This window comes from Lutra lutra, chromosome 18, assembly GCF_902655055.1.
Source record: "Lutra lutra chromosome 18, mLutLut1.2, whole genome shotgun sequence".
Taxonomy (NCBI): Eukaryota; Metazoa; Chordata; class Mammalia; order Carnivora; family Mustelidae; genus Lutra; species Lutra lutra.
This window is the reverse complement of record NC_062295.1, coordinates 24087014-24103452: the sequence shown is the minus strand read 5'-3', so window position 1 is coordinate 24103452 and position 16439 is coordinate 24087014. Positions and strand designations below refer to the sequence as shown.

Genomic DNA, 16439 nt, shown 5'->3' with positions numbered 1-16439 from the left:
AAAGAGGTGAGTAATGAAAAGATATCACCAGAAGTACCTAAAAAAGAGGAGGTGGGGTGGAAAAATAATGACCAGAGAAAAGATCTCTAAGACATAAATGAAGAAGTGGTGATTGAAAGGTTGGCCTGGTGACCTGTGTCTCATTTATTCATTCATCCACTTACTCTCAGGTCAATTTCTGGCTCTTCTCATGAGCCATGAGGCCTTGGGCCAGGATCCAATCTTTCCTCATCTTTCACATAGGGATAATAATATCTTAGACTTTAGCAGTAAGTAGTAAATGAATTAATGCATATATGTCTTTGAACAGAAGAAATCACTAGTCATTGATCATGATGAGTATTAGAGCTAGAGGGGAAACTCAGAGCTCATCTAACCCCACTTCCATACTTTGCAGAGAGTGCCAAGGCCACAGAGCCTTTAAGAGGTCACCTCCAGACCTGAAATCAAACCCTCTGACTCGATGCCCAGGGACCCTTTTTGCTTTCCAGGGCCACCCTATCTCTTCAGAGGACAAGGAGGGGAAAAGTTGGGATGGGAAGTGGCTATAGCCACAAGAAAATTCTAAGCTCTGGAACATTGCCTCCCTGTGGATTCCTTCTCTTTTAATTCCATTGTTCCTATAATGACCAACCCTTTGGAGAATGTGCCCTTTAAAATCTCTAAGCACGGCTGGACTGGCAGGCATTAAGCATAGTAATAATAAAATGAAAGTTAAATTTACTAATTACTAAGGTCATCTAAAAAGAAAGAGGTAGGTAGAGTTAGCACAAATCCAGTCAAGCAGCCTCATGCTCAAGAAAACTGATCTCACTGCCACATCCTCAGGTTAGTGTGTGGACCCAGTGGGAACAAGGCCAGTCCTTCCCAGTCAAGTAGTGGGAAGGAAGAAAATCAGGGTGGACCGGCAAATCTGGAAAGGCCTTCTCTTAGAGTCAAGACTTTCAGGTATAACTCAAGCGATACTTGCAATATCAAGTGATATTTGTAATTGCGGGTGTTCATACATACACCTTTAAACTGCTGCAACAAAGGGAAGGTTAAACCAGTTGGTGCAGAATGAATACAATTCCTTAACGTCTGGTGCTACTGTCAACAAAGCCTTTCATTCTCTTCTTAAAGTTCCAAGTTCTTTAGAACCCTTTCAGTTGTTAAATTGTATTAACGATCATTGATTATAATACTGTAATACCTATTATATGCCAGGTACATATATACATTTTTACTATGTATATACTCTTCATGTACTAACTCATTTAATCCTCACAGTAGCAGCCCAGTGAGGTTGGTTCTCTTACTATGACCATTTTACAGATGGGGAAACTGAGCACAGAGAGGTGTGTAATATCCTATAGTTAGGAAGTAACAGTACTATAGGGATCTTCTTTGACATTTTTTTATAAAAACTTTTTAAGATGTAATTCATAAAGTATACAACTCAATGGTTTTAAGAAGTTGTCAGAGTTATGCCACCAACACCAAATCAATTTTAGAACATTTTCATCACCCCCGCAAAAAAACCATACCCTTTATCACTCACCCCCTTTTCCCTATTTTCCTCCACCACCAGCACCTGACAACCCCTTATCTACTTTCTGTCTCTATGGAGTTACCTATTTACCTTTCATATAAAAAGAATCATACAATATGTACCCTTTTGTTTCTGGATTCTTTTACTTGACATAAGGAAAAGAAGGGGTTCGTTCATATAGCAAATACTAGTTCTTCATTCCTTTTACGGCCAAATAGTATTCCATTGTATGCATATTTATTTACAATAGAATGTATGTGTTCATCAGCTAATGGACATTTGGACTATCTCTACATTTTAGATATCATCAATAATGCTACTATAAATATTCATGTATAACTTTTTGTGTGGACATAGGTTTTCAATTTTCTCGAGTCATACAGTGTACAATTGCTAGGTCATACAATGACTCTACATATAGCCTTTCGAGAAACTGCCAGATGTATTCTAAAGTGACTGCAGCGTCTTATATTCCCACCAGCAGAGTGTGAGGGTACCAAATTTTCCACATTCTCATCAACACTTTTTATTATCTGTCTTTTTTATTCTAGCCATCATAGTGGGTATGAAGTAGTGTCTCATAGTGGTTTTGATTGCTGATGACTGATGACTAATGATGTTCAGCATTTTTTCATATATGTATTGGTCCTTTGTATATCATCTTTGGAGAAATGTCTGTTCAGATCTTTTACCTATTTTTTTTCAAAATTTTATTTATTTATTTGACAGAGATCACAAGTAGGCAGAGAGGCAGGCAGTGAGAGAGGGGGAAGCAGGCTCCCCACTGAGCAGAGATCCAGATGTGGGGCTCGATCCCAAGACCCTAAGATCACGACCTGAGCCGAAGGCAGAGGCTTTAACCCACTGAGCCACCCAGGTGCCCCACTTTTACTATTTTTAAATGGGGCTTTCTTTGACTTTTGCCAAGGGAAGAAGTCTCCCCTTTTCAGGGAGCTTTCCCCATCAAGACAGACATTTGGCAGGACAGCTGATGGTATGAGGGAATGGTCATATAGCATCCATGGAGAAGAAGGGGTGAGTAGACAGGCAGACTAAGGCAGCCAGACCTAGACTGGCAACAGGGAGCCATGAAGAGACCAAGAACTGGGTTAGAAGTCAGGAAATTGGAACCTAACTCATCACCATTCCTGATCCACTATAAACCTTGGACAAGTCAAATCACTGGTATTCTCCATGCCCCAGATTTCATTTCTAAAATGGATCTGTTAATACCTGGCCTATGTACCTTATAAAGCCACTGTGGGATTAAAAGTCCTGAGTGGAGATCTCACTCAAAAATCAAGTCCTCTGGGCACCTGGGTGGCTCAATGGGTTAAAGCCTCTGCCTTCGGCTCAGGTCATGATCCCAGGGCCCTGGGATCGAGCCCCACATCGGGCTCTCTGCTCAGCAGAGAGCCTGCTTCCTCCTCTCTCTCTATCTGCCTCTACTTGTGACCTCTGTCAAGTAAATAAATAAAAAAATAAATAAATAATTAAAAATAAATAAATAATAAATTTAAAAAAATCAAGTCCTCATACAAAGCAGAGAACATTCCAATGTGTTCATTTTTAAGTTCCACAGATTTTGCTTGCTGCCTACAAGGTGCCAGTGCTGGACAAAGACGAAAGAAGAGGTAAAGGAGAATTTTCTGGTGGCAGAATAGAAAACAAGAAGAAGCAAGGAAGAAGTTGTTGTAACAAAAGGACATGTGACTGGGCCTCACCTGACTGTGGGAGGGGCTGATGCCCAGCCCTGAGGTTCCATGAAATAGGTAGACAGCACCCCGGCTCTCCTGCTCTCCTGGAGCCCCAATGGCCACGTCTGTCAGCTTGTCCCCATTCACATCCCCCAGTACTGTCAGGGCTGCCCCAAAGCGGCCCCAGGGGTGGCCTTGCTCCCCACAGAGAATGACCTCACATTGCCACTTAGCTCTCTGCAGAACAAAACCAGTGTAAGGTCCCAACACAGGCAATCCCTCCCCCCCACACCCAGGCCCCACCCAGCCCTGGTCTCATCAGACACTCACCCCCTGGGGCAAGGGGCACACAGACACCTGCCCCCCTTGGGTTGGCTTGTAGTAATGAGGAGCCCCGATGAGGACAAGGTCAGAGCTGCCATCTCTATCCACATCCACAGTGCAGAGGGAGGCCCCAAAGTAAGAGCCAATCTGCAAGTCACAGCCTGAAGTCATGCTGCCTGCCCCTGCCAGAGGCAGTCCCTTCTGGAACAGGTCCCACTTCTCCCCAGCCACCAGGACCTCCCCCCTAGAGGCTCCCAAAACCCTTCATCTCCTCCCTCTCTGCCCCTGCAGACCCTGCCACCCTCATGTTCCACTCTGGCTTCCTCAGCACCCAACCTGGGTCCCTGCAACTTCAGCCTTCGGCCTCCATTGCCCAGATGCCTGGGTGAAAATGACAGCCTTCCCAGTATGCTGATGGCGGGGGGCCCCCAGGATCAGGCTCTGGACCCCCTTCCAAAAAGCCAGCTCAGTGGAGTAACCTGAGGAGGGAACAACTCAACACAAAATCTTCCTTCCCACCCCTGAGCTCCTGACCTTCCCAGGCAGCTCATGTCCCACCTCTGCCCCCAACCACAGCCTTTTCTTACCCAGGTAAGAGTCCCTCATGTCCACATTCTCTTGAGACATGTTGATGAAAGTGGGCCTTTTGTTTTGGGGGTACAGGAAGGCACCTCCAGACCAGCTGAAGCTCCCCACTGTCCCCAGAACTGGTCCATCCTGGGAGGAAAGGAATTCCAGGGCTGAGCAGGCCTAAGCCAAATGAGGACAGCCTATTCCCAAGCAATGCCTGCCACCGACTCTGCTCATTATTTGGAATTCTCTTCCTCCACTCACTTATCAAATACCCCTCCTTACCTTCCCTCCTACCACTTATCCCTCTTCCTACATCAATGGCTTGAAAGGGGCCCCACTCACAGGTGTGATCACAGCACTGAAGCCCTCCTGGGACATCTCCAATTCAAAGGAACTACTGCTTATGGTCTGCGTACCTGGTGGAAGGCATGACACCTGGGTTTCAGAGAGAAAGATAGGCTTTGCCAAGTCTGAGGACACCTCAGCTTTAAAGGATCTAATGTGGGAGATTAATACCCAAAGGGATAGGTTTATGCCCATGGCATGGGGATCCAGGTTCAAGAAGCATTTATGGGTGAGGGTTTCTGAAATGAGTACTTTCTTCTGTAGCTTACCCTCAATGGCAAAGATCTTCTCTTTTAGTTGGTTTTGAATGTCTCTCAAAGCATCAAAATTCTCCACTTTAAAAATGTACTCATGTGAGGGCTTCGATGCAATGTCATTTAATTCTTTCCAGGAATGTTGGTATCGAAAAGCTGATCCCACCTGTCCCCAGTGAAGACCAACTCAGTGAAAACAATCATTAATCTAATATGCCTAGCACATGCTGGATGCTGACATACTCCAGTAACTCCTCAAGGTCAGTATTATTACACACAGTGTACAGATGAGAAAAGTGAGGCTCAAACAGCATCGAGGAGGTTAGGTAAAAGGATCAGGGTCCCCAGACACAGCTTTCATCCTGAAGGTACTAGGAGCTGAGAGAGCTGGCGGTTTCGTCCTAGAAAGGGAAGTTGCCTTAAGAGGAAGCAAGGGGAGGAAGTGGTGACAGGGTATGTCCACATCCTACCCCAACTGCATAGCGGATGATACCCGCAGCCTCAGCCATAGGGATGACATCCTCATAACCCAGGCGGTCGCCTTGTTTTTGCCCATCTGTGATGACAATGAGGATCTTGGAGGCATCTTTTCGGGCTCCTTTTGAGGTACTGAACAGTTCGTTTCTGTCAGAGAAAAGGATCCAGAGACCTATGAACAGGCCTGCTGCTAGCTCCTGATGCCTTTTGGGAAGGAGATGCCCCCTATCCCTTGGAGGCCCTGCTCCCACCCATAGGTCCCCAGCTGGATGAGAAAACCACAGGCTGAATTTCAGTACCAACCTCTCCCTCTCTCATGGAGAGAGATGAGGCCTAAAGGAAGACCCAGATGCTTTAGGGAAGGACCCAGGAGAAGTCAGGACTCACGTGACTATTTGGATGGCTGTGGCTGTGTGAGTATACCCTCTCACCCGCTGTATAGAATCCAACAGGTATAGTGGGTTTGAGCTGTATGTGAACTCTTTGAAAGTGAAGTGCACCCGGAACTTGTCGGAAAACTGCATCAGGGAGAACTGGGAGAATTGCAGGGGGCTGGGAGCCAAGGCCACTTGAGCAGAACCGTGGGCACTCCACCCACAAGCCTCCCACAGGGGCCCTGCACACTTCCCTTCCCTCTCCCAAGGGCACACCTGGGTGCTAGGTTTCTGGAACTGGCTCATCACAGCCTTCACAAAATTCAACATCTTGGTAAAATCCTGGGAGGAGATGCTGCCTGAGCCATCGATCAGGAACACGATATCCTGCTCTTGCCTTGGACATTCTGGGAAAAGAGGTGGCACCAGTCCTCCAAAGAACACACCCAGAGCCTAAGACCTCTTGGCTGTAAGAACTCTCCACCCCGACCCAAGGGCTTCCACAAACCCTGCATAGAACAGGGCCCTTTGGCCTCCTAAAGTCCTTAAAGAAGCTACATCTGTGACACAGCTGCTCACACCTGTGTAGTCAGCCTGGTTTATTTAAAAAAAAAAAAAGTAAAAGTTCCTCCAATCCAGATGGTAAGAAGCTGGGAGCCATTCCCCAAGGTAGCTTGGCTGTCCATATCTCTTTCCCAAGCCCTACTCTACCTCTTTCCCCACATCTCCATGACCTAGCAATGAAAGGGGACTGCTTCAGCCCCTGGCCAGAGTCCATCTTCATTAGTCAGTGCCAAACTGTACTTTTTGCTAAATATTTTTAATGTCACCCCTGACAACAGCCACATACTGGCCCTATTCTGTTCTCAGCTTAAATATAGGCCCTTAAGCCCCTCCTGAGTGAATTCAGAAGTGGTCAAAAAAAAAAAAAAGAGGAAACTCTCTCAGGTTCCCCTTTCTGTTCCAGAGGCTCCACCTGGGTGTTCTGAAGGGCACCCAGGCTCCTATGAGTGAAGTCTAGAGTCTACGAGGTACTGTAAGGGCACTCCATTCAGTGGCCAGATGTCAATCTCCCCAGGAGCCTGAGTGTAAATGTGAGACCAAGAAGAGGCCTAAGGGGTCACCTGGGTGGCTCAGTGGGTTAAAGCCTCTGCCTTCGGCTCAGGTCATGATCCCAGGGTCCTGGGATGGAGCCCCACATCGGGCTCTCTGCTCAGCAGGGAGCCTGCTTTATCCTCTCTCTCTGCCTGCCTCTCTGCCTACTTGTGATTTCTGTCAAATAAATAAATAAAATCTTAAAAAAAAGTTTAAAAAAAAAAAAGAAGAGGCCTAGGATTGCCGTGGTTAGATCTGAAAACTTACTGTTCTTACTCCATATCTCCCACCCCTATCAACATTGGGAAAGCCAGACCCTATGCCTCAACCTGCATGCACACACACACATGCATATATGTACATATATACATGTGTGCATATGCATGTGTACGTGTGTGCATATATACATATGTGTATACACATACATTCATACATACATATTCACATATACATACACACATATACAGATGCATACTCATATGTACACATAGACACACATACTCATGTATACATTTGCATGCAAATATACATCAGACACATGCATACACATATATATGCATATGCACAGATATATACATCCATACATACACACACACATACCACTCAGACTGTCTTCACCCTCATCACACATTTCCACAAACCAAGTGGTTATTATACCCTAGGATGTACTGTGTGCAAATAAATCCCCTTCTCCTAAAAATAATAGCAGCTAACATTAAATGAGCCTTCACCACTTGCCAGGCACTGTGTTAAATCCTGGCCATGGATCATCTTCTGTCCCTCTTAGGCTTGGTTGTGTCATTATCACCATCAGACAGATGAAAAAACTGAGTTTCCAAGAGGGTAAGTGGGACAGTGACAGGGCAAGGTGTAAAATCAGGCAGTGACTCCCCAGCCCACATTTGGAACCACTCTCCCAACCAGTAATATTTTTTTCCAGATATCTTTTTTTTTACCCAGTCACAAGGCGTGTATGCTCCTCAAAGGAGCCAGTGGCCCCCCAACACTCACCCTGCAGGGCAGCCGGGAACCTCTGGGCTTGCCAAGAAGAAGTGCCCATCAGGAAGCAGAACCCCATCAAGTACATGTTCTCCCTGCATGTATGGTGCACTGTGGGGCCACAGGCCTAGGGACAGAGGCGCCTGATGGGAGGGCCTGCTCCTCCTTCCATCCCATCCTCCTATCCCAGTACCTTCACCCTCCCCTAGACCCCTAGCCACACCAGCTATAGGTCCCCACTCCTTCCCTCAGGACAGTTCCACAACCCAAGGCAACTCACCAGCAGCTGAGAGGGACTAGTGGAGGCTGCCAGGGACAGGCCCAGGGACATGTTCACAGCTTCTGGGGGTACTGAGGGGACAGATATGTGTTACCCACGGGACAGAGGAGACTGTAAAAGATCTGGGCAGGGGTCACCTCAACCCTGAAAGACAAAGAAGTCTGACTGGTGAAGGGCTTTCAGGTCTTGATGGAGCCATGGGAGTGCGGGGGTGTGATGGACAGGGAGGCCATAAGGGGGTCAGGAAGCCTGTAAGGTTAAGGGTCTCAGACAGAGCTGGAACTGAGAAGTAGGTTTTCTGTGCTCCCCGCAGTTCCCTAGAGCATGAGAGTCTAGACCCAAGTCCTAAGGAGGGGCAGCGACTCACTCTGCAGGTGGATGGGCTCACACTTGCCCATGCTGTAGTCACACCGGTAGAGACTGCCTGTTTGGTTGGTACCCTTTATCTCCTGGGGGGCTCCAACCACCACCCTGGAGGGAGACAAAGAACACTATAATTAAGAATGTGGACAGCAGGGCGCCTGGGTGGCTCAGTGGGTTAAGCCTCTGCCTTCAGCTCAGGTCATGATCTCAGGGTCCTGGGATCGAGGCCCGCATCGGGCTCTCTGCTCAGCGGGGAGCCTGCTTTCTCCTCTCTCTCTCTATGCCTGCCTCTCTGCATACTTGTGATCTCTCTCTCTGTTTCAAATAAATAAATAAAATCTTTAAAAAAAAAAAAAAGAATGTGGACAGCAGGGTGCCTGGGTTGTTCTGTCATTAAGCATCTGCTATTGCTTAGGTCATGATCTCAGGGTCCTGGAATCAAGCCCTGTATCAGGCTTCCTGTTCCACAGGAAGCTGGCTTCTCCCTCTCCCACTACCCCTCCTTGTGTTCCCTCTCTCACTATCTCTCTCTGTTTGTCAAATAAATATATAAAAATCTTTTTAAATTTTTTAAAAAAGAATGTGGACAGCAGAGCCAGACTTCTCCTCAGTAAGTTTGTTTCACTCCTCTAAGCCTCCCATCTGCAAAGTGGAGATTAATACATTGTAAGTTCCACATGGGAGGGATTTTTTTTTGTCTGTTTTGTTTTCTGGTGTATGCCTGGCTCCTGAAATATTTAGTAGTAGGTGTTCAATAAGTATTTGTTGAACAGTTGATACCTATGTACCTCATAAGATTATTGTGAAGAATGAATCAGTTTTCACCTAAAAATTCAAATCAAAACTACAGTGAGATATCACCTCACACCTATCAGAATGGCTAAAATCAACACAAGAAACAAGAGGTGTTGATGAAGATGGGATTAGGAGGGAGACAAACCATAAGAGACTCTTGATCTCAGGAAAAAAACTGAGGGTTGCTGGGGGTGGGGGGTAGGGATGGGGTAGCTGGGTTATGGACATTGGGGAGGGTATGTGCTATGGTGAGTGCTGTGAAATGTGTAGGCCTGATGATTCACATACCCTTACCCCTGTGGCATATAATACATTATATGTTAATAAATTTTTTTTATTTAAAAAAAGGGGTGTTGATGAGGTTGTGGAAAAAAAGGAACACTTGTGCACTGTTGGTGGGAATGCAAACTGGTGCAGCCCCTGTAGAAAAGAGTATGGAGGTTCCTCAAAAAGTTAAAAATAGAAATATCCTATGATCTAGCAATTGTACTACTGGATATTTACCCAAATAATACAAAATACTAATTTGAAAGGGCTACATGCACCCTGATGTTTATAGCAACAATATTTATAATAGCCAAGAGATGGAAGCAGCCAGTGTCCACCAACTGATGAATGGATAAAGAAGATGTGGTATATACAGATAAATAGAGATAGAGGTATTATTCAGCCACAAAAAAGAATGAACTCTTGTCATTTGCAATGGCATAGATGGAGCTAAAGAATATTATGCTAAGTGAAATCAGTCAGTCAGAGAAAGACAAATACCATGTCATTTCACTTACATGTGGAATTTAAGAAACAAAGCAAACAAAAAACAGGGAGAGACAAACCAAGACACAGACTCTTAATTATAGAGAACCAACCAATGGTTACCAGAGGATATGGGCATGGGGGTTGGGATCGGTAACAACAGGTGACGGGGATTAAGGAGTGCATTTGTCATGACGAGCACCAGGTGATGTATGGAATTTTTGAATCACTATATTGTACACCTGAAACTAATAGTAACACTTTATGTTAACTATACTGGAATTTAAAGTAAAATAAAATAATAAAATGAAATAAAATAAAACAGATCAGGGCCCACTTAGTAAGCCCTTGATAAATATTAGTTGTGATTATCAAAATGGCATGACAACACCTGCTTTCAGTCCAACTCTCCATAGCACTGGGGGGACTGCCACACCAAACAGAGGATAAGAGGGTCATGGGGAAGGACAGGACCCTGTGCATGGAGAGGAGCTGGTAAGAATCAAAGGCAAGTCACCACCCAGTCCTTACCAGGTATTGCCATACTGGACCACGCTGTATCCAAATCCAGCACTGTCCATAAGGAAAATTGTTGGCTGGTCTGTGTCCAAGTTGAAGCAGAGAGAAGAAGCCGAGGCTGGGTAAGGGGGTGAGAAAAGAAACTCTGAAGAAGGGTCTTCCTCCTGTTCCATCTCCCCAGCCTCCAACACCTGTTCTCTCCTGTAGGCCCAATGTCCCAGCATCTCCTGGATTTCTGAACTCCCAGCCTCTGGCCTCCCTCACCCATCCTTCTCTCCTCAGGCAGTCCAGAGACAGTTCTTCACCCACCGACCCACTGGCAAGCTTCAATTCTCCATTTTCACAGAGCAACACACAAGCTCTAAAGACACTCCTTTGTCACCCCTACCACTGGGGGCTTCCAAGAGGAAGAATCCAGGAAAACTTAGGCCAAAGTAATATTGTGAATAGAGTACAAGTTTGACTTGTTCTTCCTACTTGGGAAATCACTGGATTATTCAGGCAATTGGCTCCTTTTCTAATATCTCTTAAACTCCCCTAAAATTAGTTCTTCAATATCCTCTCCCTCCAAAAACTCCAGATCCCAAACCCTATGTATTTCCAGATCCCCACCTTAATGTGTGGGTCTAAAACATGTCAGTCTCAGCTCTCTCTCTACCTGGACCCAATCTTCTCATATCCCTTCACTGGGGCCCATGACTTACCCATCAACAAGAGGAGGGATGTTCTGATCCTGATCATGACTGGAAGGTCAGACATGAGCTTCTGAGCTCCTCAGCCACTGAGAGAACAGCTGAACCAGGGTGCAGAGGGAACAAGTGTGCAGAGAGGTGGTCAGGAGGCCAGAAGCAGGAAGGGAAGCTGTCAGCATGACTCAGAGGTAGAGGGCGGAGAAAAGGACTAAATTAAGCAGGAAAAAACAGGTTGACATAGCCCACATATGCTGTATGTCAGAGTCTTTCCTTTTTTTTTTTTTTTAGATTTTATTTATTTATTTGACACAGAGGGACAGAGAGCACATGCAGGGAGAGTGGGAGAGGGAGAAGCAGGCTCCCTATTGAGCAGGAAGTCCAATGCAGGGCCTGATCCCAGGACCCCGGAATCATGACCTGAGCTGAAAGCAGATGCTTAACCAACTGAGCCACACAGAAGCTCCTTCAGGAGTCTTTCTAACCAGAGATATCTTGGCTTGCTTCTTTTGCCTTACCAAACTAGGTTTAGGTGGTTGTAGATCCCCACCCTGCAACACCTCTCCAAGTTTCTCTAGTTGTACTGGCAGAAGGTTCCTCTTGACCTTGAAATTTCAGTTCACCTGGCAAGGGAAGACCACTAGTTAGGGCCCTAATGAAGACCCTGATGGGGACCCTCCACTTCAGACCTGGAAACCTCTGGGCTAGCTACAAGTCAAGAATCCAGGCCTTAGGAGGAGAACAGAGTGAATATTCAATCATTTACACAGCATGCTAATTTGAGGCTGATCATGTACCTCTCTAACAACAAAAAGATAAAACAAAAACACAAGCCCTGGGGTCAATAAAGACAGATGTGCAAACAGCAAGATTTTGCTATGAAATGAGAAGCCCACAGACCACAGAGTAGCTTACTCAAGTTAGAAGGGTGTGGATTTCCTGAAAGTCTTCCTGGAGGGGCACTTGAGCTGAGTCTTGAAGGCAACTGACCATAGGGGTGTGCATTTCAGAAGGAGTAACCAAATGTAGAAGAAGCATGAGAATGAGTGTGCATCTTGGGAAAGCAGTGATGGGAAACCAGAGAGTAGGAGGTAGGAAGTGGCAAGAAATGAGGTCAATGCCATGGGAGGCAGGGGAGAGGAGAAGTAGGACCCAAGTCTGGAAAGCCCCCTTAAGGCATGTTTATTTTATCCTGAGGGCAGAGGGAAGCATTGTATCAAATTAGGAAGAATGAAATCTTCAAATTTACATTTTAGGAAGCTAAGAAGAGGGGCTATATGAATTGGGTTTCATTGGGAACTAGCTGGAGACAGATCAGTTAAGAGGAAGGTAATAGGGCCCTATAGGGTGAGCTAGTGGCCATGGGAATGGACTGGAGGCTAACTGCTCCCTAAGGGGAGGACTGTGGTGCTGGTCCCTGAGAATACTCATAGGAGTGGGGTGGCAGTGGGGGGGAGCAGTGAGGTAGGACTACTTTGATTTTGAAAACCAAAATTCAGTGTTTAAGAGCTTGGACTCTTTCAACCTCTCTAGGTTCCAGTTTACTCATCCACAAAGTGGGGGGTGGTAATAAAAGTACAAATGTCCCTGGGTGCCTGGCTGGCTTAGTCAGTGGAGCACATGAATCCTGGTCTTTGGGTTGTGAGTTCAAGCCCCACGTTGGTGTAAAGACTACATCAAAAACTAATGATGTACTATACAGTGGCTAACTGAAAATAAATAGATAAATAAACAAACAAAAATAAATTAAACATTGACTCTCAGATTCACAATGAAAAAAAATAGATTACTTAAAAATAAAATCTTCAGAGTCCACAGTCTCTCATGGTTCACCTCCCCTTCCAATTTCCCTCAACTCCCTTCTCCTCTCCATCTCCCCATGTTCTCCATGTTATTTGTTATGCTCCACAAATAAGTGAAACCATATGATAATTGACTCTCTCTGCTTGACTTATTTCACTCAGCATAATCTCTTCCAGTCCTGTCCCTGTTGCTACAAAAGTTGAGTATTGAAGGGGCGGGTGGTGGGAGGTTGGAGGAGCCAGGTGGTGGGTATTAGGGAGGGCAGGTATTGCATGGAGCACTTGGTGTGGTGCAAAAACAATGAATACTGTTACACTGAAAAGAAATAATTAATTAATTAATTAATTAATTAAAATTTTAAAAAGAGAATGAGCATAAAAAATAAAATAAAATAGGAGGAGTCAAGATGGCAGAGAATAGCAGGCTGAGACTACTTCAGGTAGCGGGAGATCAGCTAGATAGCTTATCTAAAGATTGCAAACACCTACAAATCTAGCGGGAGATCAAAGAGAAGAACAGCAATTCTAGAAAGAGAAAATCAACCACTTTCTGAAAGGTAGGACTGGTGAAGAAGTGAATCCAAAGCAACGGGAAGATAGACTGCGGGGGGAGGGGCTGGCTCCCGGCAAGCAGCAGAGCAATGGAGCACAAAATCAGGACTTCTAAAAGTCTGTTCCGGGGTGCCTGGGTGGCTCAGAGGGTTAAAGCCTCTGCCTCCGGCTCAGATCCCAGGGTCCTGGGATCGAGCCCCGCATCAGGCTCTCTGCTCGGCAGGGAACCTGCTTCCTCCTCTCTCTCCCTCTGCCTGCCTCTCTGCCTGCCTCTCTGCCTACTTGTGATCTCTGTCAAATAAATAAATAAAATCTTTAAAAAAAAAAAAGTCTGTTCCACTGAGGGACATCACTCCAGAGGCTAAACCGGGGTGAAGCCCACGTGGGGTCAGTCTGGCCTCAGGTCCCACAGAGTCACAGAAGGATCGGGGGTGTCTGAGTGTCGCAGAGCTTGCAGGTATTAGAACGGGGAAGCCGGCTACAGAGACAGAGCCGAGGAGTGACTCTCAGCTCGGGGTTACCTTGAACCAGTCGCAGGCTCGGTGAGCTCAGAGCGCGGCTGGAGGCCAGGGTGATGGGAGTAATTGGGCGCTATTCTCTGAGAGCACACTGAGGAGTGGGGCCCCGAGCTCTCGACTCCTCCAGGCGGGAGACCAGGAGGCCGCCATCTTCATTCCCGTCCTCCGGAACTCTACTGAAAGCGCTTAGGGAACAAAAGCTCCTGAAAGCAAACCCGAGCTGATTACTCTGCCTGGCCCCGGTAAGGGCAATGCAACTCCACCTGGGGCAAAGACACTTGAGAATCACTACAAGCCCTTCCCCCAGAAGATCAACAAGAAATCCAGCCAGGACCAAGTTCACCTACCAAGGAGTGCAGGTTCAATACCAAGGAGAGCATCAGAATTCCAGAGGAGGAGAAAGCAAAGCACAGAACTCGTGGGTTTCTCCCCATGATTCTTTAGTCTTGCAGTTAATTTAATTTTTTTTCTTCTTTTTCAATTTTTTTTCTTCTTCTGCTAAATTTTTTTTAACTTTTACCCTTTTCTTTTTTAACGTTTTTTAACTAGTTTATCTAATATATATGTATTTTTTCTTTTTATATTTTTTCTTTATTCATTTTCTTTTTTTAATTGTTTCTTTTTTTTTTCTGAACCATGTTTTATCCCCTTTCTCCCCCCCCCCCCACCACGATTTGGGATCTCTTCTGATTTGGTTAAAGCGTATTTTCCTGGGGTCTTTGCCACCCTTTTAGTATTTTACTTGCTCCTTCATATACTCTTACCTGGACAAAATGACAAGGCAGAAAAATTCACCACAAAAAAAAAGAACAAGAGGCAGTACCAAAGGTTAGGGACCTAATCAATACAGACATTGGTAGTATGTCAGATCCAGAGTTCAGAATGACGATTCTCAAGGTTCTAGCCAGGCTCGAAAAAGGCATGGAAGATATTAGAGAAACCCTCTCGGGAGATATAAAAGCCCTTTCTGGAGAAATAAAAGAACTAAAATCTAACCAAGTTGAAATTTAAAAAGCTGTTAATGAGGTGCAATCAAAAATGGAGGCTCTCACTGCTAGAATAAATGAGACAGAAGAAAGAATTAGCGATATAGAAGACCAAATGACAGAGAATAAAGAAGCTGAGCAAAAGAGGGACAAACAGCTACTGGACCACGAGGGGAGAATTCGAGAGATGAGTGACACCATAAGATGAAACAACATTAGAATAATTGGGATTCCAGAAGAAGAAGAAAGAGAGGGGGGAGCAGAAGGTTTATTGGAGAGAATTTCCCTAATATGGCAAAGGGAACAAGCATCAAAATCCAGGAGGTGCAGAGAACCCCCCTCAAAATCAACAAGAATAGGTCCACACCCTGTCACCTAATAGTAAAATTTATAAGTCTTAGTGAAAAAGAGAAAATCCTGAAAGCAGCCCGGGAAAAGAAGTCTGTAACATACAATGGTAAAAATATTAGATTGGCAGCAGACTTATCCACAGAGACCTGGCAGGCCAGAAAGAGCTGGCATGATATATTCAGAGCACTAAATGAGAAAAACATGCAGCCAAGAATACTAAATCCAGCTAGGCTATCATTGAAAATAGAAGGAGAGATAAAAAGCTTCCAGAACAAACAAAAACTGAAAGAATTTGCAAATACCAAACCAGCTCTACAGGAAATATTGAAAGGGGTTCTCTAAGCAAAGAGAGACCCTAAAAGTAGTAGATCAGAAAGGAACAGAGACAATATACAGGAACAGTCACCTTACAGGCAATACAATGGCACTAAACTCATATCTCTCAATAGTTACCCTGAATGTTAATGGGCTAAATGCCGCAATCAAAAGACACAGGGTATCAGAATGGATAAAAAAACAAAACCCATCTATATGTTGCCTACAAGAAACTCATCTTAAACCTGGAGACACCTCCAGGTTTAAAGTGAGGGGGTGGAAAAGGATTTACCATACTAATGGACATCAGAAGAAAGCAGGAGTGGCAATCCTTATATCAGATCAATTAGATTTTAAGCCAAAGACTACAATAAGAGATGAGGAAGGACACTATATCATACTCAAAGGAACTATCCAACAAGAAGATCTAACAATTTTAAATATCTATGCCCCTAACGTGGGAGCAGCCAACTATATAAACCAATTAATAACAAAATCAAAGAAACACATCGACAATAATACAATAATAGTAGGGGACTTGAACACTCCCCTCACGGAAATGGACAGATCATCCAAGCAAAAGATCAACAAGGAAATAAAGGCCTTAAATGACACACTGGACCAGATGGACATCACAGATATAGTCAGAACTTTTCATCCCAAAGCAACAGAATACACATTCTTCTCTAGTGCACATGGAACATTCTCCAGAATATATCACATTCTTGGTCCTAAATCAGGTCTCAACCGTTATCAAAAGATTGGAATCATTCCCTGCATATTTTCAGACCACAATGCTCTGAAGCTAGAGCTCAATCACAAGAGGAAATTTGGAAAGAACCCAAAT

At 45.0% G+C, this 16439-nt stretch overlaps 1 protein-coding gene across 4 annotated transcripts in view; it reads right to left on the bottom strand.

The window, feature by feature from the left end:
* Positions 1 to 11216, bottom strand: part of ITGAX (integrin subunit alpha X) — a 33856-nt gene extending 22640 nt beyond the window's left edge. For 3 of the 4 annotated variants that reach the window (XM_047713553.1, XM_047713551.1, XM_047713554.1), the window contains exons 1-14: positions 11084 to 11215; positions 10392 to 10497; positions 8317 to 8420; positions 7950 to 8020; positions 7682 to 7796; positions 5852 to 5982; positions 5589 to 5734; positions 5195 to 5348; positions 4740 to 4890; positions 4468 to 4541; positions 4140 to 4269; positions 3889 to 4031; positions 3559 to 3699; positions 3256 to 3465 (exon numbers count right to left, since the gene is read on the bottom strand). In XM_047713553.1, coding sequence (XP_047569509.1) covers positions 3256 to 3465; positions 3559 to 3699; positions 3889 to 4031; positions 4140 to 4269; positions 4468 to 4541; positions 4740 to 4890; positions 5195 to 5348; positions 5589 to 5734; positions 5852 to 5982; positions 7682 to 7796; positions 7950 to 8020; positions 8317 to 8420; positions 10392 to 10497; positions 11084 to 11138 — 1731 coding nt within the window. In that variant the 5' untranslated portion in view covers positions 11139 to 11215. Of the gene's footprint in view, positions 1 to 3255; positions 3466 to 3558; positions 3700 to 3888; positions 4032 to 4139; positions 4270 to 4467; positions 4542 to 4739; positions 4891 to 5194; positions 5349 to 5588; positions 5735 to 5851; positions 5983 to 7681; positions 7797 to 7949; positions 8021 to 8316; positions 8421 to 10391; positions 10498 to 11083 lie in introns of all 4 variants that reach the window. The other variant, XM_047713552.1, reaches the window with a different exon arrangement.
* Positions 11217 to 16439: the final 5223 nt, after the last annotated feature.